This window comes from Medicago sativa, chromosome 8 (genome assembly GCF_051527215.1).
Source record: "Medicago sativa cultivar Bolivia chromosome 8, Bolivia_mono, whole genome shotgun sequence".
NCBI lineage: Eukaryota > Viridiplantae > Streptophyta > Magnoliopsida > Fabales > Fabaceae > Medicago > Medicago sativa.
The window spans coordinates 16653698-16681645 of record NC_140756.1 but is presented as its reverse complement, the minus strand read 5'-3'; the positions used below and the strand labels follow the sequence as shown (position 1 = coordinate 16681645).

The 27948-nt window shown below is 35.0% G+C and overlaps 2 protein-coding genes across 2 annotated transcripts in view; both read right to left on the bottom strand.

Annotated features, from left to right (window-relative positions):
* Positions 1-9646, bottom strand: part of LOC146897389 (protein NTM1-like 9) — a 42881-nt gene extending 33235 nt beyond the window's left edge. The window contains exons 1-3 of the mRNA XM_085735361.1: positions 9484-9646; positions 9278-9352; positions 2520-2743 (exon numbers count right to left, since the gene is read on the bottom strand). Of these exons, the coding sequence (XP_085591487.1) occupies positions 2520-2743; positions 9278-9352; positions 9484-9646 (462 nt within the window). The remainder of the gene's footprint in view (positions 1-2519; positions 2744-9277; positions 9353-9483) is intronic.
* A 4468-nt stretch (positions 9647-14114) lies between these two features.
* Positions 14115-22943, bottom strand: LOC146897388 (uncharacterized). The gene is made up of 8 exons (XM_085733200.1): positions 22661-22943; positions 22316-22581; positions 22129-22226; positions 16332-16510; positions 15987-16252; positions 15397-15543; positions 14984-15289; positions 14115-14681 (listed from the first exon to the last, which is right to left on the bottom strand). The coding sequence occupies exons 1-8, from the start codon at positions 22830-22832 to the stop codon at positions 14337-14339; spliced, it is 1779 nt and encodes a 592-aa protein (XP_085589326.1). The 5' UTR covers positions 22833-22943; the 3' UTR covers positions 14115-14336.
* Between the last annotated feature and the right edge of the window lie 5005 nt (positions 22944-27948).

The following is a 27948-nucleotide window of genomic DNA, read 5'->3' as shown; positions in this document are numbered from 1 at the left end:
TGTGATTCTTGCCCTGATTTCTTCGATCTTCTTCTCCTCTAATTCGATTTCGAATTCAATCCGTTTTCTTCTCTTCTCTCAAACTCTTTCTTGTGATCGCCTTCTGGTTCGAATTGCAGGAAGGAGGGAGATTCGATGATGAAGATTCCTTACGGAATCTGAGAATCTCTGGAATTCGAGTTAGTTTTTTTTGTGAATTTGTTGCTGGATTTGATCGAATTATGATGAAACTGCCATGGATTTGAAGGATTGATGCTGATTCTGAGTTCAAGCAATTCGGTTAGGGTTTGGAGGTGGATGAATGTTCATGGTGTTCATGTGATTTTCTGAGTTTCTTGGGATTTTGATCGAAAATTCTTGGGAGAGAGAAAGTGAAAAGAGTTTGTTGAGTTGGCAGAAAATGAATGGTATCTCTGATGAGTTGGCCCTTGGGTCAGCTTTTATAGCTGATGTGTAACTGCCTGGACCAATGTAGTCATGACATGTGGCACTGGACTTAACAAACTGGACAAATGAAAAAGAGACACGTGGCACTGGACTTTTAACAAATTTTGGACCAAATTGCAAATAACCAAAAATAAAGGACTGAAATGTAAAAAATGACAAAAAAAAGACTTTAAAAGTAATTAATAATAAAATTGGTAAAAAACGTAATTTGGAAATAAACGTAAAGTGAAACGATTAAAATTGACAAAACGGACTAAAACGAACCAATGGCCTAAATGAGGTACTTTAAAGTACCTCTCTGCCGAAATTTCGTGTGAAATGACCAAAATGCCCCTGGGGCTAAAACGACTAAAAATGATTCAGATAAAAATTTTAAAATGGATTTTTTACAAGAATTTGAAGCAAAGACTCATACAATCAAAATTAAAAGACTCAGAGACAATTTTTAGGATTTAAACAGGGTTTTGACACATGAAAAGACCAAAATGCCCCTAGGGGCAAAACTGACTCAAAATGACTTCAAATGCAACTTTTGAAATGGATTTTGACATAGAATGAAACAGAGACTTATTCAAACTATTTAAAAGGACTCAAACAAAGTTTTGAAAGACTGAGAGACATTTGACATAGGAAATGACTAAAATACCCTTCTGTGTGAGTTTTGCAAATAATATTGAAATAAGATGCAGAGGAAGATGCAATTGATCAGAGACATATCAAATAACTTGAAATGCAAGAAAAAGAAGAAATAAGTATTTTTAGGTCCAAAATTAGGGTATAACACGTTGCTAACCCTTTTTAGATGGAAAAATCAATTTTTTTAAACACAACATTCATGATGTTAGAGACATAACATTGATATGCGCATTCATGGAACCGAGGAACGCCATTTTTAGTGTCAAACACATGTTAATTATCCGATCATGTTTTCACATGTTGGGCTGGCTACTTTGTTTGACGCGACATTGAGAGCTTACTATTCCACGGTAAAAATTGTGATCCCCAACTTCACAAGCTGGAAAAACCCACTCACTTGTATATTGAATTAAATCCACGGTAAATGTTTGGTCCTTTTAGTTTGACAGAATTTTCAAGTTAGTCCTTTAAGTTTCAAAAGTTTCAAATAGATCCTTTTAGTTTGATAGAATTTGCAAGTTAGTCCTTTAAGTTTCTAAAGTTTCAAATAGGTCATTTTAGTTGATAAACTATTTCACCGTTACCCTTGCTAGTCAGTTAATAATTAATTGATGCTGATGTGATCGTTAAATTGTTGACTTTGATCAAAACGCTGCCTTTTAAAAGCTTCAGGGTGTCAAAACTTTACGTTTAATGGTCAAAAATATCATTCTAGCATTATAAATGTCGTTGAACAGTGCTAGAAATACATTTGTTGTTGTAAATAGTTGTCTTTTTAGCACTATAAATGATCATTTGTGACCATTAAACGTAGTGTTTTGACACTCTGAAGCTTTTAAAAGACAACATTTTGATCCAAGTCAACAATTTAACGGCTACATCAGCATTAGTTAAACGGATACTGCCATCATGGGTAACGGTGAAATAGTTTATCAACTAAAAGGACCTATTTGAAATTTTTAAAACTTAAAAGACTAACTTGGGAATTCTGTCAAACTAAAATGACTTAATTGAAACTTTTAAAACTTAAAGGACTAACTTGATAATTATGTCAAACTAAAAGGACCAAAAGTGGTATTTAGCCCTTAAATTTCTTGCAAACAGTTCTTACTTCAACATTAGCAAAACCCTAGTCATAAATAAAAAGTCATGCAATTTGAGAAAAATTAGGTCATAAATAAATTGACTAAAAATTCATCAAAGGAATCCACTTTAGTGACACAATCAGTAACTTTCTATTGTCAAAATGATCGGTAGTAAAACATCTAAAGAAAAATCAAACACGGCCGGTTCAAGCTATAGACAATATTAACACCAAAGAGAAGCAATTTTAATCAAGTATTGGCAAAGTAGAAAAGATATGTATTTTCCCAGAGTATATAATAACATTATAAAACAACACATGCCTTTTCAAAATAAAATAAAGCAACACATGCCTTGTTATCAGAAAAGTTTGAATGATACTCATGCATAACCCAGTTGGTCTTTTCATGTTGATTACCATAGAAAACAAGAGTCTTTTTTATGCCTATAACAATGTTGGTACCTTTTGTCTTGATTTCACGATCTTTACCAGTGATCTTCCAATAACCATCTTCGGTTTTGGTTTTGGTTTCGGGTTTGGGTTCGATATTAGTTTTTCTATTAAACCTTGGTTTGCAAAAAGGGATACAGGTGTCACTTGTCAAGGGAAAAAACCATGAGGAGAGAAAAAAGTAGAGAGAGAGAAGGAGAGAGGCGAGTTCATGACAAGGGGAAAGGGATACAGGGGGCAACTCAGGGTAACAAAGGTGAGGTGAGTGGTCCTCCACCAGCTGCCACAAGGCGTGGTGGTTCTTACAAGGACAGAGTGCCAACAGTCTCCTTCTTTGTCTCAAATTTTCCTGATGAGGTCTCCATGGGTGATCTTTGGCGGCTTTTTCTCAAGTTTGGTAGAGTGTGGGAGGTGTTCATTCCAAAAAAACTCGACAGGAGGGGCAGAAGATTCGCTTTTATCAAGTTTAGGGAGGTAGTGGATGCAGCGGAGCTAGAGGAGAGCTTGAAGGAGGTGTGGTGGGGAAACCTTAAACTCAAGGTTAACCTCTCAAGGTTTGATAGAGAAGACAAAGGTGGCCACAATGTGCCAGCAACTAAGAAGGAAGTGGTCGTAAGTAAGCCAGTGGAGGTCGAAACTTCGTATCGGAGTGTGGTGGAGGGGAAGAGCCCGGCGGAAGTTCCTTCTCTCGAGTTCCTCCCGGACGAGGAGTTATTAGAGGAGTTGAGGAACTCCATGGTGGGCCGCTTACGATACCATTTGGAAGTGGATGCCCTGCAAACGTGTTTGTTCATGGAGGGGTGGCGTGGCATCAAATGGTGCCCTTGGGGGAGAAGCTGGTCCTGTTGAAAGAGGATAGGAAGGGAGTCATAGCAGATGCAAGGACGACCAAGAGGGAATGGTGGAATGCAACATTCTCTGAGGTGGTGCCTTGGTCACCCAACATTGTAGCTACATCTAAAAGAACTTGGTTACAAATTAGAGGTATCCCCTTGCATGTTTGGAAGGATGAATTCTTCAAAAAAGTGGGGTCCTTATTTGGCACTTTTATTGACTTCGATGAAGAAACAGCAACAAGGAACATAATGGATGTTGCTAACCTTCTGATACCCACCAAGAGGATGGGTAGAATCGATGAAATGTTAAGGGTGAAGGTCATGGGCGCTATTTTTAATATTTGGGTGGTTGAGGGGGTTCCCATGTTTGAAGAAGGGGAAAGAAGTAGAGAGGATGAGTCTGAGACGTCCAAACAGAGGTTTGGAGTTTGGGAGGAGGAGGAGGAGGGTCGGCCGGAAATGGATTTAGAGGTGGAGGTGGAGGAGGACTCCATTTCCGGCGAGGAAAATGGGTCTCAGGAGGAGGGAGAAGGTACAAGTCCAGCTGCCAACCTAGAGGGTGATAGTGACATCCTCCCTCCTAGGCCAATCCTAGAGGGTGTAAGTCAAAATGGAAAGTGTGAGGGGACTTTTCTGCATCAGCATAAAGTTGGGGAGGATTTGTGTGAAAAGGGGTCTGATGATCAATTGGTTGGAGGACAAGTGTCCAAGCTTGTAGAGGAAGTTTTGTTGTTAGAAAGTGGGGGAGCGTGTAAGGATGGAGTGGGGGGCCAGACAGTGCCACGTGGCACGACAGGAAAGGAGGGTGGTGCGACCCACCAGACTGTCCCCTCCCAGGAAACTGTAAGGCGCGTGGTCACCTCCTCTGAGGGATCTTCCACGCGCGTGGCAGACTCAATGGAGTCACCAGTGGGGCCCGCCCAGGTCAACAATGGGGGACCACTTCAGGATTTGAATTTGCTGGACAATGAGGTATTGGCGGGACCGGTTTTGGATTTAGGTGGAGCAATGGTTGGGCCTAGTATTGCAAATGGGCCTTTACCTCTTGAAGTGGACTTGGACTCTGAAGCAACAATTTCAGATCACACTATTTCTCAAGACATCTCCATCCACAGGAGGGGCAGAAAGAAGGTTTGTAAGAAAGGTAAAGCAGCAACAGTTGGAGTTCCAAAGTGTTTCCAATTTGCGAAGGCTATCATGGAGGGGAAGGGCGGTGCCAAGCGGAAAGGGGGTTCAGAAGTGGGGAGTTCTATCCACAACGAGCAGCTGGTGGAGAGGGGTGATAAGGAGTTGGTGGTTAATTCAAGTGCATCCAACGCAAATGGTGGTGGTGGTCCGGGGGCTTCGACATCGGGTCTTAGACTGATTTTGGAGGAGACGGGGAATGAGGAACCGGAAACTCCTTTGATAGCTTTTTCAAGCACATGTAGGAAGGAACTAGATGCTTCCCGTATTTATTCCTTACAAAAATTTAATGGCTTTAATTTTGAGGTAGTGGACAAATCAATGGTGTCTAAATTGGCGGAACTAGAAGATGTTGAAGTGGCCAAGGATGACATTAGGGAGAGAGAGAGTTTCCCAATGATAGTTCTCTCATATAATGTTAGAGGATTGGGGGGGAAAGTGAAGAAGAAAGTTATTAGGGAGTTGGTGTATGATCAAAAGGTAGATTTTTTAGCCATTCAAGAATCAAAACTTGAAGTGGTTACGGATTCTTTGTGTCGTAGTTTGTGGGGTAGTGATGATTGTGATTGGGCTTTTCTTCCTTCCGTCGGTAATAGTGGCGGGATCATCTCAATTTGGAGAAAGTCCGATTCAAATATTCTCTTTTCTTTTGTGGGAGAAGGTTTTGTGGGCGTTTGTTTGGAATGGGGAAGATCAAGGGAGAGATGCTTGGTGGTGAATATTTACTCAAAATGTGATTTGGTGGCAAAACAAAGATTGTGGGAGAAACTTGTTTTGTTAAAGAATACTTTTGGTGAGGGGGTGTGGTGTATGGTGGGGGGATTTCAATGCGGTGAGTCATGTTGATGAGAGGAGGGGAGTGAACTTGGAAGTATCATCAAATATGGTATCGAAAATCAACTTTTTTAGCTCTTTTGTGGTGAATGTGGATTTAATTGATGTTATCCCCTTTGGTCGAAGTTTCACATGATATCATGCTAGTGGTCATGCTATGAGTAGGATAGATAGGGCTCTCATTTTGGAAGGTTGGAATAGTTGTTAGGGGAGCACGTCTCTATGGGTGCTACCTAGAACAATTTCGGATCATTGCCCTTTGATCCTTAAAAGCGGGAATGTGGAGTGGGGGCCAAAACCTTTTCACTTCAACAACTTTTGGTTGGAAAATAAAAGGTTCAAGCCTTTGGTGGAGGATGTGTGGAGAAACCAAAATGCTACTGGTTGGATGGGGGTTGTTTTGAAGAACAAACTTAAAGCCTTAAAAGAAGCTATTAGAGTTTGGAATAAAATTGAATATGGTGATGTTGATACTAAGGTGGCTTCTTTGGTTAAGGATATAGCGGACCTTGATGTCAAAGGGGAGTTGGGGCGCTAAGTAGTGTGGATGTGGAAGTGAGGAAAACTAAGTTCGATGATATGTGGAAACTTCTCAAAAGTAAAGATGCAAGCTTGTTCCAAAGGTCGAAATCAAAATGGCTTAAAGAGGGGGATGATAACTCCAAGTACTTCCATAGGTGTGTCAAAGCAAGGGTGATGAGAAATTCAATCAAGGCGATAAAGGTGGATAATGGATGGGTCGATTCCCCTCCGGATATTCGTAGAGCGGTGGTGGAATATTTTCAAAGGCAAGTGGCGGAGGAGAGATGGGCGAGACCGACTTTAGATGGTGTGCCATTCTCTATGTTATCCGAGGATGAGAATAGATTTTTAATAGAGCCTTTTTCGCTAACGGAGATTGAAATGGTGGTGAAATCTAGTGATAGCAACAAAAGTCTGGGTCCCGACGGCTTTAACTATGCATTCTTTAAGGAATTTTGGTATCTCATGAAACATGAAATTTGTATCATGTTTGATCAATTTTACGCTAATGAGAAAATCCCAAAAAGCTTCCTATCCTATTTTGTGACTTTAATCCCAAAGGTGAAAGCCCCGACATCCTTGAAGGAATTCCGCCCTATCTCCCTTCTCGGAGGTCTTTATAAAATCCTCTCAAAGGTTTTGGCTACAAGGCTTGCTAAGGTAATGAATTCCATTATTTTCGGATCCCAATCGGCGTTCTTGAAAGGGAGGCATTTGGTAGATGGAGTGTTGGTGGTGAACGAGGTCGTGGACTTGGCAAAGAAAGCAAAAAGGGAGTGTTTGATTCTTAAGGTAGACTTTGAGAAGGCATATGACTCCGTGGATTGGGGTTTTTTGGAGTATATGATGAGAAGAGTGGGAATGTGTGATAAATGGGTGAGATGGATGAAAGCTTGTGTGTTTGGGGGAAACATGTCTATCCTAGTCAACGGGAGCCCAACGAAGGAAATTAATGTAAAACGGGGCTTGAAACAAGGAGACCCTCTTGCACCTTTCTTGTTTCTTTTAGTAGCGGAAGGCTTCGGTGGTTTGATGACAAATGCGATAAATCGGAATTTGTTCAAAGGTTTTGAGATCAAGCAAGGAGGATCGGTGATTTCCCACTTACAATATGCCGACAATACTCTTTGCATAGGGGAACCAACGGTGGATAATCTTTGGACTCTAAAGGCTATGTTGAGGGGATTTGAAATGGCGTCCGGTTTGAAGGTGAATTATCACAAGAGCTCCCTAATCGGAGTGAATGTCTCGCGGCAATTTATGGAGGCGGCATGTAGATTCTTGCATTGTAGAGAAGGTAGTGTTCCCTTTACTTACTTGGGGCTACCGGTGGGAGCTAACTCTAAGAAGTTGTCCACTTGGGAACCTATGTTGGAGCAACTTCGGAATAGGCTTAATTCTTGGGGTTCCAAATATGTGAGTCTTGGAGGTAGAATCACTCTCCTTAATTCTGTATTGAATGCTATTCCTATATTCTACTTATCCTTTATGAAAATACCGGTTAAAGTGGTGAAGAAGGTGATCCGTATCCAAAGAGACTTTCTTTGGGGAGGGGTGGGTGGAGGTAGGAAAATTTGTTAGGTGAAGTGGATGAGGATTTGTCAACCTAAGAGTAAGAGAGGCTTAGGGGTGAGAGATGTAAAGTTGGTAAATTTGAGCTTAATGGCAAAGTGGAAGTGGCGTATGCTCTAAGACGACCTTCCCCTTTGGAAAGTGGTGTTGAGAGAGAAATATGGGGATAATAATTCATTGTTTTATTCCGAGGAAGGGGTAAGATGGCCGCGGTTTGCTTCGGGGTGGTGGAAGGAGTTGAAGACTTTGGAAGTTGGTTTGGGGGCGAATTGGTTCTCCAATAATGTGGTGCGCAAGGTATATAATGGAAGGGGTACTAGTTTTTGGAAAGATAAGTGGATAGGTGAGCAATCTCTAGCTCTTCTCTTTCCCCAGATCTTTTCCATCTCGGCACATAAAGAGGCAAAAGTTGGAGATTTGTGGAATTTTGTTGATGGTGAGGTGGTTTGGAACCTTACTTGGAGAAGGCATCCTTTCCTTTGGGAGAGTAATCTCATTGGTAACTTACTAGCTCTCATTGGAGAAGTCATTTTGGGTAGAGAGGAGGATAGATGGGTTTGGTTGCCGGAGGAGGGCGGTATATACACGGTGCACTCCTCTTATATGGTGTTGGAGGGGGGTGTTCACCATCAACAAGGGTTAAGCGCTCTAGAGGAGGAGGTGTTTACCATTCTTTGGAAGAGTCCGGCTCCGTCCAAAGTTGTGGCTTTTTCTTGGATGGCTTTGATGGACCGTATCCCAACAAGGGATAATCTTAGACACCAGAGAGTTTTGGCCCCCGGGGAACCTTGTCTTTGTGTGCTTTGTGGTGATATGGAGGAGACAACGTCTCATCTCTTTTTGCATTGTGAGGTGACGTTGTTAATTTGGCGTAAGGTGCTAAATTGGTTAGATATCAATTTTATCACTCCTCAAAATTTGCTTTCTCATTTTGCTTGTTGGAATGGTGAGGTGAACTCTCGGAAGCTCCGGAAAGCGTTTTTGTTGATTTGGCACGCATCTATTTGGATGATTTGGAAGGAAAGAAATGCGAGGATTTTCAAATATCATTTCAAGAATTTTGACGAGGTGGTTGAAGACATTAAGGCGGTGTCTTGGTGTTGGTCTTTGAGTAGATTGAAGATAGCCTCTTGCCTCTTCTATGAGTGGTGTTGGAATCTGAGAGAGTGCATTAAACGGAAGTGAAGGTGTTGGCATTTGTTGTTTTGGCTGTGGTTTGGCAGGTTTAGGTGTCACGGCTCCTTTGGGGTTATATGAAAGGTTATAGGAAAGGTTTTGCTGTCTTGGTGCTTTCTCTGTTAGCTGCTGTGCGTGCTGGTTCCGGCTGGTGTTATGTCCATGCTGCTGTTCTGTTGGCTGTGCAGCGGGTGCAGGTGGTATCTGCGCAGCTGTGGGCTGGCTGGTTTTCTTTTTTGAGGCCTGGTTCGCCTGTACCTTTCAGTTTTGGTTTTTGCTAGACCGGCCTTTTGGGTGTTGACGCAAGGGTATGCATGTGCTCCGCCAAATGTATATTCTTGCATCATTACTCTTTGGGCTGTTTCTTTTGCATTTCGGTGGTTTTTAAAGGGGTTTTTGTTCGAGCCTGGTGATTGTATGGCAACCGATTTCCCCTTATTGTATTTTATTCTCCACCGCAGCTTGTTAGTGCTTCTCGCACGGGCTCGTCGGTTATAATATTATGCCGTTTCAAAAAAAAAAAAACCTTGGTTTGTTTTGTTGAACTTCATGAGTTCAAGGCAAGTGAAGAAAAACCATTCTTTGTCATCCGATTTCACCTTGGACAATGCTAATAATACGATAATAAAAAAAATTAAAAAAATAAATAATCCACCATTTAATATAACCCCATTAAAGTAGGAAAACATGTATTTTTTTATTTTTATTTTTTGCATTGAGGAGGTAGAATATTTATCTTACCCGGTAAATCCCATGGTGCATAGTTTAAAAGTTGAACATGAGGTATTATGTTGTTGACAATAGAATCATTACCAAGCAACTTGTGATTTAGGTAGTGACTCACAAGTTCTTGATCTGTTGGTCTAAATCTATAACCTATAGGCATTGAAGTTGAGGTCTCCATTGTTTGATTGAAGTTGAAGTTTAGAGCGTGAATGATGTCACAGTATTAGGTTTTATATTTTCCATTCTTTTTTTTGGGTACAATACTAGGCTATGATACTGGCGCAGAGTGTTAATATTTTATTGGTAAAAACATTTTTTGATAGGTTTTGTTTTTTTTTTTTTTTTTATGACCGCATTTGAGAGGTTTCATTGATACTCCCTCTTTGCCTATCTATACACACCTACTGTATTTAATGTGTTTAATTTTTATATAAATATTATTAAAAAAAATCATTTCACATTTATTAAGAAAACTAAAACATAGTAACTTGTAGTTTGGTTTCTTGTGTTATCATTGAAATAAGTTTCATAGAAAGATGTAAAAACAATTTTCATTGGTTATTAGTTATAGAGAAGATAAAAGGAAGAGTTAGCAAAGGGTCATTCTCTTTGAAAAAGATGATTTTTTTAAAATAACATAATTAAATACGATAAAAATTAGTCTTTTTTGCTTATAATTTAAAAAATAAAATAAATAAAAAATTGCTTGTAAATTGAGACGAGGAAGTACATCTTGAAATTTAAAAGATTCAAGGGCCAATTTTTTTCCTCCAAATAGTGCTCAAAATCAAAGACAAAAGGGGATCTGTATCCGTGGATGACGATATCAAGTTTTTTTATTTTTTGAAGGGACCATATCAAGTCTCTTACCATGAGAGAGCAAATTTTCAGAATTTTAAAAACTACACCAACCATGCTATAGGAAACAGAACTTGCACACCCTATGTAAGTAGAGTAGTGAACCCAAATGGTGCACCCAAGTCACATCCTGGAATTTTAAAAACTTCTCCAATCATGCTCTTGGTCTTGGGCATATTACTCTCAAATCCAATATGTACTCCATATTAATTCATATTTTTTGTTTGAAAGTAATTTATTTTACATGTAATTATAAAGCATTTGTGTCCCTATGTCAGAGCACCAAATTCAATAATGCAATTACAATCCATCATAAAAAAAAATCTACCACAAATTTGAATCTAGCTTGAAAATAACACGATACTAGTGCATCCAAATAATAACAAGCAACCATCCAAAACATGCACCAATGTGAACATCGAGAATATTAGTAAATTACCTCATCTACAAAACAAAAAAATATCCTATATATTCTTGCTCTTGATTCCAAAGACACTTCTCATGATAACTTTTTGAGATTTACTTTTCCCACCATGCTGCCTTCTCGCGCGCCCTGCAAATTTTTCAAAAATACCCTTGGTCCGGATTATATAATCCGGACAAGATTGTTAGTAATTTCCGGAATATAAAATCCGAACCAGATGTTGTGTGCTTTTTTGTGTCTTTCTTTGATGTCAAGGGTCTCTGTTGACCGTTATATGAACCCCACACAAGCTGCAATGCAATTGCAGGGTTCATATGAATGGTCAACAATGACCATGACACCACCGACACCCCTAAAAAACTAGAAACATTTGAAGAAAATGGAAGAAAAGAGGTGAAGTGAAGAATGAAGGTATTTGTTGAAGATGAAATCCTATTTATAGCCTAAAACAAGTCCTAGGTCATTAATACAGTCAATGAAAACGTGTTAGTGGTTGTAACCGTCCAAACCCACATTAATGACTCTCTTTCAAAAGAATCCAAGCTCTCTTTCAAAAGAATCCAATGTTGAAGCGTTCCGGATTTTACATTCCGGAATGTCCTTAGCCCTACAAGAAGTGCCAACTTTTCCCTCGTTCACCATTATCGCATTAATCCAGAAAATATATTCCGAAAAATAGACGTGCATTCCGGATTTTATACTCCGGAATGCATCAGTCATGGCCGGTGGTCTGCACCACACGTTTTTGTCGGTGGTCAAGTCAAAAAAACGTGTTTTACCACGTTTTTTGACTGCATTTATGGCCTCCCAACCGTTTTTGACCCACCCCTCCCTATAAATAGCCTTCCAAACCCCACCATTTCTCACACCATCCTCTCCCACCCTCTCTTCCTCTTCTTCCTTCTACAACCATGGTTTTCCATCGTTGGCCTTTCATAGATAAGGGCCTCGTTGAAAACTTTCAGGGTTTGTATGAACGGTCAATGAGGATGGAACCGCGCTGCAACTAAGTGTGGTTCATCTGAGGGTCATGTGGGTCAGTGTGGTTCTTAGCTTCGCCTGTCTGGGCTTAAGTTTGAGCACCCCCTACCTCCCTCAGAGGCATTGTTTTCTTCTTCCCGCCCTCCTCTTCCCTCCTCCTCATTTTCTTGATGATGATGTTAAGGAGAAGAGAAAAAAGAATTGGGAAGGAGAAGACTTGTTTGGGAAATTATTGAGTTCGTTGGAATATAATAACTGAATGGGATTTTCTTTTTATATACCAAAGGAACTAGGAAGGAATGGACTCTTCTCCCTTCAAAAAAAAAAAAAGGAAGGAATGGACTCACTAGGTTATCTCTAGATTAATCTTCTTAAGGGATAGGATTATTCATCTTCTAAACATATGCCTCTTTATTCTCATTATTATTAAAATTCTAACCCCGATTCTTCACTTATGACTCAATCAATCAAAATCATGGATTGATGGAAGTTGTCAAATATGTTTCATCGATAGTATACAAGTTTTTTAAAATATACATTTCACTAAAGAAATCTGATCCTACCAAATCTAAGATCCTTGGTTGTCATCAAATAGTTGTATAAATATCTTCTTTTTTTTAAGGGATGTTCTCAACCGTGATTAAAACTTCCATTTTATTCCTTTGTGTGCGCACGTTATAGCTATACTTTAATGAAGATAATATGCAAGTTTACTTTTTTTTTAGGGAGTGTGTAAATTTAGTTTTGTCACCTTTGCAATACTCAATCGTATTATATAAAAACATATATAAGTCTAAATTTCAAACAAATATTTTCTCTCCTTCAAAATTTCATTTTTGAAGGTGGGCTAATATTGGTTCAAGAGGAATTTGCTCTCATCCTCTCCGGACAACAAATGTTTAAAATCGTCTTTTTCCTTTTCCTCTAATTAAACGGACAAGGTGTGTCCATTATGTCGGATTGTTCAATAGAATCAAAAAACAAAATCGTTAACACTCAATCCTACACTGAATGAGTATTGGTTACTGCACATCTCATTTGATATGTATTGTGTGTGGAGAGATAGAGGATTATGCTTCAGTGCCATTTATGTTCAACAGAGGGCATTGGTTCATTTTGCTATGCATTGTATTTTATTGAAATATAAATTTTTGCATTATATTTCAAGTACACAAGACACATGGATGAAGGGAATACTTCTCCAGAAGATCATTTCAATTTCATGGGGTGTTACATTAGTCCAATTATCATCCGGTGTCTTTTCTTCATTGGATTTTTTGTTTTGGTTGAGATCGTGAACAAAAATTGTTCGAGTTTCTCTTTGTAAGAAACTCTTTTAGGATCATTTAGTGTTGCCACTATCAATATCATCAATCTTTTGAGTACTTGATTGTAGTATGTCTTCTTCCTCAGTTGGCGCACCACGATCTTTTGCTTCATCGGTGAGAGTCCAACCAGAGGACACCCTAGAAGTGCTCATCATTCTGTTTCGGAGAGCCGATGGCAGCAATTGCTGATATATCCGCAAAATTAAAACAAATACAAGCACAAAACGAAGATCTGATACCAGAGGACGCGCGAGCAGTAGAACAAGTGTGAAATCTAAGCCAGAACTAAGGCAGATCAAAGCACACTTTTCAAATATTCATGCTTCGGAATATACAATGTTGATAACAAATGACCCTGTACAGTTAGAACAAAATCAAGCAAAAAATTAATCATATACTCACAGCAGATAATGATGTCACAGATAATCATATACTCTTTCTTTAATGCAATTCATGCTGAAAAACACTTTCTGACAGAATACTTTATAAAGATTACAAGAATCACTACTCTGGCACCAAGGAAACTTTTTCATCTTCCCCTTCTTCAAAACCAATAACACTGCTTCTGGACTTTTTCTGTGTCAAGAATTTCATCATGATGATGAGATACACTAGATAGAAATCACATGACCTTACAATGATGCAACTTACAATGAAACAAAGTTCGTCTTGAAAGAGACATTCTAAATTCATCAAACAAAATAAATTTATTTACCTTCAATATTCACATTGTGCAAACTTTAAGACCCTAAATTGATCGCCAAATTAATCCCTCAAACATTTAAATGTCATCACAATTGTCTTTACAGAAAACTGAAGTAGTGATATAGAAAGACAAATTTGGCTACTACTTTATATCTTTTATAGGCTAATAAACTAATATGGTGACAACAATCTTCGAAGAAAAATTTAGTCACATTCTCTATGCAGTGTCTCAATATTACAATAAGCTATTAAACTAATTTTCTGATCTTACAATAAAGAATTCCTTATCAGAAGTTCACAATATGCCGTATTAAGCATGTAACTATCGTTGGTATGTTCAAAAACTAAAATTGAGGAATAAGGAAATTATCATTAATTAAAGTGGTTCTAATGACCATTTTACAACTGTTCGTAAGGAATTAGAACTATGTCTCTTGAGGTTACAAAATCAAATTCTTACCACTAAGCTAACACTTCATGGCCTAATATGTTAGAATTAAACTTGCTTCAAATGAATCATTTGATCAAGATAGGCTTCTTCATTATTAGTTCAGTTGCTTGGTTTTTTTACTTCAAGATCCTCTTAAAGCAGCTCTTTTCGACATGAAGATGGCTGGTCTTGGATGATACTGGTTTTTGCGTTTTCTTATAGTGGAAGGTGAACTAGAAATTTCAATACAATTGATCGTCTCCAAAGGTATATCTGCAGTTGAATCACAAGAGGATGCCTCTAATCCCCCAAAATCATCTCGAAAGGTACTCTCGTTGTTGTCTTCAATTTCACCATTGTTAAAAGATAGAAAACAGGTGCTTTCATGAACATTACCATGCGTTGATTTCGACAATTTTGATGCATGGTATTCGCCTGAACTAGGATGTTCAAGAAATGCCGTTGAAGTATGAAGAATATCGCCACACTGTAAAATTGTAAAAGAAAATAAACATTATGAAAGTTCATTCTATTAGCATTTCAAAAGGAAGAGAATAACAGCCACATCACAGTATAAAGAAAAGAGTACTTCCGACTCTATTAAAGAAAAACATCAAAACTAACTCAACCTAGACATTTCATTTCATCCAAGTACTTTTTCACAATCTATAAAATAAAATCACCACGCATTGCTAAAATGTGGTAAAACTCATGTCACCGCATTGGATGGTTCACTAATAAGAGACACACACTTTAATATCATTTGGTCTTTGAACAATATATATTTACCGGCGTAGAGACTACTTCAGCATCTGTGTCACTGCTTCCATAGTAGACCATTTTCAACGACTCGGTCTGGACATGACTGTTGTCCAAATCCCCGTCAATAATCATCGAATTGATGAACTTATCTTCCTCTTCAATAGTTTCAAATGGACTATGAACAATGATGTTGTCATTTCTAAAATAGGCATCGTGAAGTGGCGAGTTTGGGATGGATACTTCCTGCTCATTTTCAGAGATTGAAGGGAGGTATTTTTCTGCCGCCTGAAATATTGATTCCATATTTATTTCTGGCGAAGTATCATCACTCACCTATAAAAACAAATACAAGTTCTCAGCATGTTTCATGTAGAAAGGTTTAAAGCCAAAACATTGTTCTCGAAATTTCTATTATCATTTATCAAGGATGAACTCCTTACATCAGGAATTCCTTCAAAAGTTTCTTGATTTTCGTGGTCGGAACTCATGTGTCTACTTGGCTCCCCTTCATCACAAATATCTGTTTCAGCTTCCTTTTCAGCTTTTTTCTCAGCTTTCTTCATCAAGCGACATAAAACAAAAGTCCGCTACAAAATTTCGGATGATAATCAGCATTTATACAAATTAATACCAAGACAAAACAAACCAATGCTTCAAAATCATAAACTTTTTTCTTGAACAGTCCTGCTAACATTCAAAAACTGAAAAAGATTAACTTACAACAAAATAACGTTTCAACAAAAACTTTATCTCAAAAACAGTCTTTGTAAATAAAAGATCGTGTTCCATTGTTTGTGATTTGTGTTTTCAAACAATGAATCCAATAAACATCAAATTTCAGAACAGCCAATCAGATAGGAAAATATTAAATCATGAATAAACTCATGTTTTGTCATACTCATTTAAATAAACAAATAATAATTCTGATACAAACTAATAAAACATTAAAAGTTAAAAATTTTCATGATATTCATTTAAATAAATAAATAAATAATAACTCAAATAAAACCTTTGTTGTAACAAAACAAACCTTGTCATCTTCAAAGGTGGTATCATGATATTCATGAATCACCCAGCTGCTTTTAACACCAGGAACACGACCACTATAGTAAACAAGAGTCTTCTTAATCCCAATAATATTATTGCTACCCCTAACCTTAATCTTTCGATCCTTTCCGGTAGCTTTCCAAAAACCATTATTAGTTGTCCTTTTAAACCTCTTACTCTTTGCATACTTATAATCAATAGGACACAAGAAAAACCATTCTGGATCATCTGATTTTACCACGGAACAAGCTGAAAAAGATGAAAAACATTAAAAAGGTTGAATTTTTATGAGAAAATAATGATGGGGTTTTTTTTTTTTTTTTTCTACCTGGTAACTCCCAAGGTTCATACTTGCATACATCAACTTCAGCTATAACATTGTCGACAATGGAATCGTTATCAAGTAACTTGTTTTTGAGATAGTGGCTTACAAGTTCTTCATCTGTTGGTCGGAATCTGAATCCAACAGGAACATGGTCAAGAGTCGGAGGAAATAAGGTTGTCATTGACTGTTGCTGTTTTTTGTCTTGTTTTGTTTTGAAATTTGTTTTGGTTTAGACTTTAGAGAGAGAGAGATATGAAGAGAAAGTGGTGATTGTTCAGAGTTGAGAAGCTAAAGCATGAATTTGTAATGCTGAAAATAGTGTGTGTGAGAGTTTTGAGGTTGATCATAATATCATAGGCTAGTTTTGGCTTTAGCTGAACAAAAACAAAATATAGGAAGGAAACTGTCTAGTAGTACTACCTGTGTTGCTGATCACCTATTGTCTCAGTTCCTTTTTATAGTTGATTGAACACTTTTCAAGTACATACATACATACATACATACATATGTGTGTGTGTTCAATATTTACTTCTCATCTCTTATGAAAAATTACAATATTATTAATTAAGGATATATATTAGAAGAAAAATAATAAATGTATTTATAGCTTGTAATTTGTTTTTGCGGCAAATTGGCAACAAACACGTTTGTCTTAAATCCACTATTCCTCGCTTCTATTTTATCACGGTGGAAGAGTTGTCAAACGAGAGTAAAATTGGTTGGACGCCAAACCAAACACTGACTTAGTAAATTGCATTACGACTTTTTGGATCAGTGATACTTTTCTTTTAAAAAAAATGGCTTATGATTAGGGTTAGAAGTATTAAATTTGTTTTTGTGGATATTAAGGAAAAATATAGTGTATTTAATATATTGACTTTTTTTAGGAGTTTAATATATTGATTTTATAAATGTATATTTTATTATCAAGTATTGATGTAAATACAAATTTGAAGATAATAAAATGAGAGTTGCGTACATAGTATTAATTAATTTGATTATTCAAATACGATTAAAAAAAAAGCAATTAATATTCTATATTGAAAATTAGATCATATGTAAAAAAATTGGATAAAACTTGAGCCAAATTTAGGCACTATAGGATATATATAATATATGCTTAATTTTGACTCTTACAGTCTTGCTAATTATATTGTGTGAAACTGGTCACCAAGAGAATGTATGAATTTACGAAGTATAGGCATATTTGGATAATACTTAATGAAGTGGATTTGCTCATTATAAAGCATTTACCGCGTAAGAATTATATGAGAAGAATCTTCCACACCATCACATCCCATTTTCCACGAAATTCATGTACTAAACTTTCTTCAAAAAAAAAAAAAAAAACTGTACTAAACTTGGGCACCACGTTGTTACGAGTCTCTATCTATGAGTCACTATCGTTATATTTATGTTATGACTTATGATTAATTACTGCATACTATTATGTGTAACAACAATGTTATGATGACACTCTATTTTCCCCTGCTTCCATTATACATCTCATGTAAAATGATATTTAAGTAATTTCACTTTATGTTAAAGAGTGTTAGGTGAAATGGTGAGGGCAACATAGCTGCGTGTCATATTTGAGTGTGGTGGTATAAGAAGTGTCTGCCACCTATGGTGGTGATGTTAACTTATAATCACTCGATGTGTAATGGGTAGCTTAAATTACTTCATCTTCATCTGTCTTTTATATTTTTATGGAGAAGAAATCAATTATAGATAGAGTTCAAAAGTTCTAACTTAAGTGACAAATGTTGAAATTGATGGATTGGACATTGTGTAGGGATGACAATGGGTATCTTTAAAAAAGAAACTTGAAAATAATTTTTTTGTGAAGTCTTAAAATTGTCTTTTAACGAAATGGGTTCTCGGTTAGGGTTTTGCCTCTAGCAACCAATTTGGCATCTAAACCTCTTGACGTCACCAAAACAGTTGGCAATCTAGTTGTATTTACAGGACAAAAAATCACAATAATCTTTCAAGATTTTGGCAAATCCATCGTAATACCGAACATGCATTTAAGAAAAAGTAGCGAAAGCTAACGTGGGTTAGGTGGTTATTAGATGAAGTGTATGTTTGGTTACACATTTAAAGGAGTTAAGATTGATTCCATATGTTATACATCTAAAAGTAATTTTGACCCAAACTATCCAACAACATGAATTGATAAGAATCACTTTAAGGATAATGTATCCAAACATAAATCAATTACGTTCAAATCACTTTTAACTAAAATCAAAATCAATTTTATAAAAATCAATTTTGACCACCGTAGAAGTAAGTATACACTAAATTGATGACTTTGACATGTTTGGTTCGTCAAGTGTATAGTTGATTTTACGTTGAAAGTATTTGAAGTTAGAAATTGTAGTTTTAAATTTTATAATTGAATTTTACGCTTTAATTTATTGTTCAACTCACTTTTATATAAAAGTATCGTAACATGTATGAGTTTACCTCAAACTCAATTTTTGCCATAACAAACTTACTCAAAATCTATCTTTCTCGCAGTAGAACCAAACATAGTCAATACTTTGACTTTGTGGTTAATTAGATTTTAAGTAAAAAGTTTGCAATCAAAATTCAATGCATATTGAAATATCAATAAAAAAAACGTAGGAATAGTATGATATATAGTTATCTTAACTAGACTACCAGCAATTATATTAGAAAAATTCTCATAAAAGTTTTTAAAAGAAACTGAAATTAAATATATCATCAAATGAAGCTTACGTCATAGTTACTCTGGCAGGGCATATATCTTGCAACATGAGAAAAGAACCGAAAATAAGATGATGAAAGTAAAGAATTTAAATAAAAGCAAACAATAATCCGAAAATTCCACCAATATGTGAAATATCAAAAAGAGCATGATCAAACATTTGAGTTATACTACCTCTCTCAGATTATAATTACTAGTAATTTTGATTGCTAGGATTCATCCTTGGCCCACCATGTCAATTATTTGCTCTGGTCTCTTCCTATCAGAAGCAGAATATTAACATGTACCGAAAGATAGAGCTAAATATTAATGTCATTATCAGATTAGACTGTTTGAAATTTGCTTTCTTTTGGTGGTTGGTTTGTTATGCTCCCCACTGACGTAGTTAGTCACATCATCTTAGTCTATAAGATTGAATTAATTCATTCTCTACCCGAATTTATAGTCAAACTCAATCAATATTTTTCCCAGCTGCTACTAGCACTGATTAAAATAAATATTGTGACAACATAAACTATTTGCCTTACGTCTTGGCCGTACAATTGGGTGAAGATTTTTGTCAACAAAAAATATCATTGGTTTCTTTTAATAAATATTTTTTCATATGTATCGATCAAATGGTTTAGAAATTTCAGTATTTCACTCTGATCTCAAATATAATCTAATATCTATTTATCAGATTTATTAAATAATTGATGTATTTGATTGATAATATAAATCAGTACATCAATTAATCAATAGATAGAAGAAAAAAAATCTTTACTTATATTTGAGATTGTAGGTTGGTTTGCTGTAGGTTTTTAAATCCTTGTTAATGGATTCTTAAGAAAATGAGAGTTGATTGAACCTAAAACAAACTAGGCTTTAATTCCTAGTTTGTTTTAGGTTTAATTAAAGCATAGTTTCTAGTCGTATTTGATTTGGCTTCACAAGATAAATTAAAACGATCATATAAATGTATGTTTGGTTCTGTTGGGAAAAAAATTAATTTAGACTTGATTGATTATGTGGAATTGATTTTGTTTAAAATTGAGTTGAAGGTAAAGTAAAGGTGACTTGAACAATATATTTCACTTTAAAAAATAAACTTTTAACTTCAAGTGAATCAATTATGGAGATAAAATCAATTCAACTCTAGAGAAACCAAACATGTTAAAATCAATTCTACAAATCTAAAATCAATTTTGGCTACTTCAATAGTGGAATCAAACAAAAAACAAAATGAATAAAATTAATTTGGATTAGTTTAGATGATCGGTTAAGTTTAAATTTACGGTTTAATTTAATAGAACCCACTTGGGTTGGGTTGGTCTGGTGGTGCTGACTTGGGTCTTTGGAGTGTGCTCTTTCTCGAGGTTCAATTATCTTCGATGCCAATTTCGGAGAAGTAGTTTAACTTCTTAAAAAACAACTTAATTTAATAAAATTACAATTAGTTTAGTTTTAAAAAGTATTTTCTATTGTATCCTAAAATACTTAATGAGATGGTAAGGAATCTCCTAGAGGTCTTAATTTCAAATCTAAAAAAGTTTTGTCATTCATTGTGATGCCTTATCCGACTTGATGCACTTGCGCGCAGAGAGACCCAATTCACTTTCAAAAAATAACAATTTTCTTTCTTTTGAATTGAAGAGGGCAGTAAGAACTCCATGCAGATCAGCAAAGTACAAGTGACAGAAACCATATTGGTCAATTAACAACCAGTGCTGTATAATTGTGGTAGAAAAGATATCATGGAGTTGGATGTACTACATAAATGGATGAAAATCGGATAATCCCCAATAAGGCAGATCAATGCACACTTTTCAAATATTCAAGTTTCAGAACTTTCCAAAATATTCTATTATTATGCAATGTTGATAACAAACCACCCTGTACACTGAGAACAAAACCAAGGAAAAAATTAACCATGTACTCACAACAGATAATGATGTCACAGAAAATTCTTATTAATTAAAGTGGTTCTAATGATCATTTTACAACGGTGTCTAAAGGAATTTGAGCTATGTCTACTAGTTATAAAACCAAACTCTTACCACTAAGCTAATACTTCATGGCCTAACATGTTGAAATTAAATTTGCTTCAAATGAACATTTGATCAAGAAAGGCTTCTTCATTCTTAGTTCAGCTATGTTTTCTTACTTCAACATTTGACATTACATTGTTGAAACCTTCTACTATGTTTGAGATCGTCTTGAAGCAGATCTTTTTGACATGGTGGTGGTTGGTCTTGGATGATACTGGTTATTGTTTCTTCGTAGAGTGGAAGGTGCACTAGAAATTTCATTGCAATTGATCATCTCTAGAGGTTTATCTGCAGTTGAATCACAAGATGATGCCTCAAATCCCCCGAAATCATCTCGAAATGATGCATAGTATTCGCCTGAACTAGGATGTTCAAGAAGCGCCGTTGAAGTATCCAGAACATTGCCACACTGTAAAATTTAGAAGAAAAACACCAAAACCAACTCAACTTAGACATTTCATTTCATCCAAGTACTTGTTCAAAAATAAGAGATACACACTTTAATATCATTTGGTCTTTTGAGCAGAAATATTTACTGGCATAGAGACTAATTCAGCATTTGTGTCACTGCTTCCATAGTAAATCATTCTCAACGACTCGGACTGGACAGGAAAGCTGGCAAAAGTGTGTCTTCTTTGTTCGCTATACATATCATTATCCTTAACAAAATATCCGTCATTTAACATTGAATTGATGAACTGATTTTCCTCATCAATAGTTTCGAACGGACTCTGCATATCGATGTGTCCACTTTCGGAATCATAAAACCCTGAGTTCGATAAAGATGCTTCCATCTCATTTTCAGAGATTGAAGACTGGTATGTTGACAAAGGAAAGTACTTTTCGGCTTGATGAGGTTCCTGAAACATTGGTTCCATATTCTTTTCTGGCGAGGTACCACTTATTACCTGAAACAATTGACAAACAAGTATAAGTTCTAAGCATGTTTCATAAATTTCTAGTATCATTTATCAAGAATGAAATCCTTACATCAGGAATTCCTTCAACTGTTTCATGATTTTCGTGATCGGAACTCATGTGTCTACTTGGCTCCCCTTCATCACATATCATTCTATCAGTTTCCTCTTCAGTTTTTTTCTCGGCTTTCTTCATCAAGCGACACAAAACAAAAGTCCTCTACGAAATTTTGGAGGATAATCAACATTTTTTCCGAAAAAACTCATACCATACTCATAAAGTGTAAACATTGTTGTAACAAAACAAACCTGGTTATCATCAAAGGTGGTAGAATGATATTCATGAATCACCCAGTTGCTATTAACACCAGGAGCACAACCATTATAGTACACAAGTGTTTTCTTTGTCCCAATAACATTTTCAGTACCTCTAACCTTAATCTTACGGTCAAGACCAGTGGCTTTCCAGTATCCACACTGTGTCCTTCTGTTAAACCTTTTACTATTTGCGTATTTGTAATCACGAGGACTAAAGAAAAACCATTCGGGATCATCGGATTTTATGATTGAACAAGCTGAAAAAGTATCAAAAACATTAAAAAAAGATTGCATTTTTATGAGAAAATAATGATGGGGGTTTGTTTGTGTTTTTACCTGGTAAGTCCCAAGGTTCGAACTTGCAAACATCAACTTCAGCTATAACATTGTTGACAGTGGAATCATTACCAAATAACTTGTTTTTGAGATAGTGGTTTACAAGCTCTTCATCTGTTGGTCGGAATCTGAATCCAACAGGAACATAGTTATGAGGAAATGAGTTTGTCATTGCTTGTTTTGTTTTGAAATGTGTTTCGGTTTTTGTTACAACAAAATGAGAAAGAGAGTGAAAGTGATGAAGTGAGAGAGTGGTAATGAATATTGCTGTGTTGGTCTTTATAAGATGTTGTTGAGACAAAGACAGAGAGAGAAAGTAGTGAATGTAGTTAAGAAACTGTGTTGGTGTTTTTGAGATGTTGTTGACATGAATATGTAATGTAATGCTCCAAAGAAGTGAGAGTTTAGAAGTTGATCATATCATAGTGTCTACTTTTGGCTTTAGCTGAACAAAAACAAAAAATGGGAAACTTTCTGCTGCTACCTGTGTTGCTAATCAGCAAATACCACGGTCCATAATTATAGTTGATTGATCACTTTTCAAGTATATAATATAATATAATTAATCCGTACATTTTTAAATTTGATATCTTCCACACGTAATTGTCGAGAGCAATAAAGTACGGACACCTCTAGCTAGGACACTCTTATGACACTAGTAAAACATGTGTCGAACAACTTAGACTAGTGTCTTAAATAAAATTGTTTTTTCCTTTCTACGACACTCCTTGGATTGGTGACACATATATAAGTGTCATCAAAGGTGTATCTGACAACTTAGACAAAAGTTTTAAAAAAATGGCTTAATTGCAGTTTTAGTTCCCCTATTTTCACCATTTTGTAGAATTGATCCACCTATTTTAAAATTCGACAGTTTTTGTCCCTTCATCATATTTTTGAACTATAAAAATGTGATATGATAAATTTTAAATTTCATGGAGTATGAACTGAAGATGAAAAAAGATCAACGTCGATGAAATTATAACAATATTCCCTTGAAAACTTCATTAAAAGCATATCATATCACAATATTTTAGACAAAATATTTGTTAGAGGGACCAAAATTGTCGAATTTTAAAATAGGGGGACCAATTTCACAAATGATAAAAATAGGGGGACCAAAACTGCAGTTAAGCCAAAAAAAAAATCTTTGCATTCACGTAGACACTTTAAACACATCTCGGACATATCTACAAGAGTTAAAGATGTGTTGAGAAATGTTGATCAATGATAGATTATAGACATTAAAATTGATTACAAATAAAGGTAAATATTATCCTATCTTGTTTTAGAACTTTTTTTTAACAAAATAAATTGCAAAGTTAGATGAAAATGTATGTATTTTGATTCTCAATTTAGATATTTTATAAATAAATTAATAAAATAGGTTTGTAGAATTGAAAATGGGTGGTAAACACTCTCCGTATGAGTTTCTAAGGATAGTGCATGTCTAATCTCGAATTAAAAGTCAGAATTTACACTACTCAAACCGTTTGGTTACATATTTATTATATTTATTGGTACACATTTTCATTTATATATATTGTACTCTATTTGTCCTCGTGAACTTAGCTCAGTTGTTTTAGACAATTCATAAAATATGCAAGGTTCGGGGTTCAAATTTCGGCCACCACCAAAAAAAATATTGTCTACACGATTTTAAAAATTGGCTTAATAGTAGTTTTCGCCTCCTAACTATCACAAAATTGTGATTTTGGCCCCCTAAGAAAAAAAACTACAAAATCGCCCCATTAGTTTTGCAATTGTAGCAGTTTTGGCATCCTCAAAGCAAAAAAAAAATAACACATGGCACCTCACTTAGGGTGCCACGTCAGCGTAGATTGAGTCAAAATTGGCATTGGGGGTCAAAAACTGCCACAGGTGCAAAACTTAGGGGGCGGTTTTGTAGTTTTTTTTTCTTAGGGGGCCAAAATCGCAACTTTGAAAAAGTTAGGGGACGAAAACTGCTACTAAACCTAAAAAATTTGGATTCATCGTTGTGAGATTTAAGTTGAATTTTTATCGATAAGACCAACTTGCTAGCTAAAGTGTTTTCTTTTACATCTTTATCTTATGCCTTTAACAATTAGCATAGAGCTTTACAAAACTCCACCATTAGTACTAAAGGTAGCATTATTTATCCTTTTGCTTTACAAAATTACATCTCTTACTTGGTTTATGGTGTGAAAACATATAAGTTGAAAATGTATACTTTTAAGAACTATAGGCATATTTGGATTAGTACTTACTAAGTGGATGTGCTAATTCAACCGCGTAAGAAATGAGTGAGAATGAGAATCTTCCACACACTCAGTCACTACTCACTTTCCACGAAGGAAGCATATCCATGTACTATCTAAACTTTTACAAGTTATTTTTTACAATCTGTTATGAGTCTCTATCACACTTTATTTATGTTATGTTATGAATCATGATTATATTCCAACTATGGGCAAGTAGTATTAGCTTAAAATAGTTCGTCTATAAAAAAAAGATATTTAAAAAAAATTATGGGAGAAGAAATCAATTTATAAATGAGTTTTTTCTCTGGATGTTATGTAGACTCTTGTTTTGTCCTCGAGTGAAAATGATTAAGAATATGATTATTCAATTTTGTTTGGTAAAATAATTATATATAGTATATCAAATGAAATGAGTAGGACACAAGGAAATCACAGGCCATCAAATTAGGCATATATATATATATATATATATATATATATAGACATAGTTTGTCTCTTAGAGAATAATTCCACTTGAGAGTTTCCTTAATACAAATCCGTACAATCATATGTAATAGCCCCAAATTCAATAATGTAAACACAGGCCATCACCAATTAAGTTATCCACCACATATTTTTAATAAATATAGCTCAAAAAGTAACATAATCAAAGTGGAAATCTTTGTCCAAAAAAAATAGCAAGGAAACAATTCAAAAGTTCCACCAATGTGAACACGAAGAATATCAGAAAACTATGTAAACATAAAGATATTCAAACTCATTATTTTAGTACTATTTGTTTGTTAATTACCTTTCGTCTTTTACTACAAAAAGAAGAATATCTCTTGGTCAAATTCTAATGCTTGTTTTGCTTTCTTTTGATAGTTTGTTATGCTCCCCACTATCGTACTTATAACATAATTGATTTATTCTCATGGGCAATTGTATTATATTGTCAATTGTCATTTAGATAACTTCACATAAAAGCTTTTAAAAGAAAATCAAAGCAAATCCTTACAATCATATGTACGAGCACCGGAATAACATGATCAAAGTTTAAAAAAAAAAAAAATCCAGATAATAATAGCAAGTAACAACCTAAAATTCCACCAATGTGTGAACAACAAAATTCAAGAATGTGAAATACCAAAAAAATTAATCAAGAATATGATAAAATATTATAGTCATGTATATTTTCCCCTTAAAAAAATACTTATTATAAGCAAAAACTATTTTTTAGATTTATTGAATAAATGATGTATCTGATCTATAATATAGACCAAATACATCAATTATTCAATTCAATGAATCTAAAAAAATAGTTTTAAAACATTTGATCTTTTCACGAGTTCGTATCACATTTGACTAACAACAAATATATTAGTACTTCTTAAAAAAAAATGATATCACGTACTTATTCTTGCTCTTGATTCCTTGTTGAAACTTTAGGGAGACCTAAAATTTTATGGTGAACCATCACATTAGATCAAGAATAATCACACAAATGAATTTGGTTATTATATCTTGAGGTAAAATTTTAAAACATTAAATATAAAAATTCTTTTCCTTATTTTTTTTTAATGTTAAATGTTACTAGTATATTAATTGCTTTGTTAATATTTTTTTCTCTTTGTAAGGAAGCGATGGACTTATAAACTCCTAAACTACTTTAAATTTTTTACTTTAAACCAATTAAACCACTCAACCCCCAATTCTCTCACTTATACATCAATCAATGTCTATTTTTCCATCAAATATAAGGTTTTTAATTTGCACTTAACATACACATAATCTTTTTTTTTTTTACTGAGATTTAAACTTCAGACCTTGCATATATCATGTACTCCCTCCGTCTCACAATATTAGTCGTCTAAGGTTTGTGCACGATTATTAAGGAAATGATTAATTGTGTTGATTTCAATGGTAAAATTAGTAGCATTTACTAAAATATCCTTATTAATTGTAGTTAGTGGAGTAGTTAATTTTGATGAAATTTAATAAATAAGAGTATAATAGTGGAAAAAAGTAATAAATGCTGCATCGATATTGTAAACTGACAATTATTTTTAAAAAAAGAAAAAATACTAAAGTGACAATTATTGTGAGACGGATGGAGTATTGTTCTTACCAGATGAGCTAAGCACAACATACACATAATCTAATTAGACTCCAAACATCCATAGTATTAATTAATTATTATTATTATTATTGATCCCAAGAATTCATTCTTGGCCCACCATGTCAAATTATTCCTACAAAAAGCAGAATATTCATTTCTTTGACGATTTATAATAATGTTTGTTACTAGTTTGCTTTCTTTTGGACTTTGGCGGTTTGTTATGCTCCCCACTATCGTAGATAGTTACGCAATGACTTGACTAAGAATAAGATAGAGTAATTCATTCTGTGCCTGACCCTGACTTTATAGTCAATCGATTTTCAGCTCTTTTTTAAAGATACAAATTACTTGCTCCCAACGTCTGCTGCTGGCACTGATTAAAAGATCGTGACAATATAGAAGTACTACCTCCATTCTTTTTTAATTGTCATATTTTATATTTTACACATACTAAAATAATAAATAAATGAGAAATGTTAATTTGTGCCCTCAAGGCACAAGTTAATGATTCAAATATAAAAAAATTTATTGAAATGTGTGCATTGCATTTAATATTTAACGTTTTAATCATTCAAATGCACAAAATTTTAGAGAAAGTTTCGTTTCTTAACATGTGCCCTAAAGGCACAAGTTAACACTACCCTAAATAAATTGATACAATAATTTATACTTTTACCATAATGACTTTATTCATTATCTTCTTTCATATACTTCTCTCTCCACAATAAATAACTGAGGGTAATAATGGTAAAACAACATTTAATATTGCATTGAACTTTGAAAGTGACAGTTAAATTGAAACAAAATTTTTCTCCAAATGTAACACTTAAAAAAAACGGAGGGAGTAGTACTATAGATTATGCACATTTCATTTGGCCGAAGTTTCAGTCCTTGTAATTGGGTGCATGTTTTTAACTCAAACTCTCAAAGTTAATGGATCCTCGTAC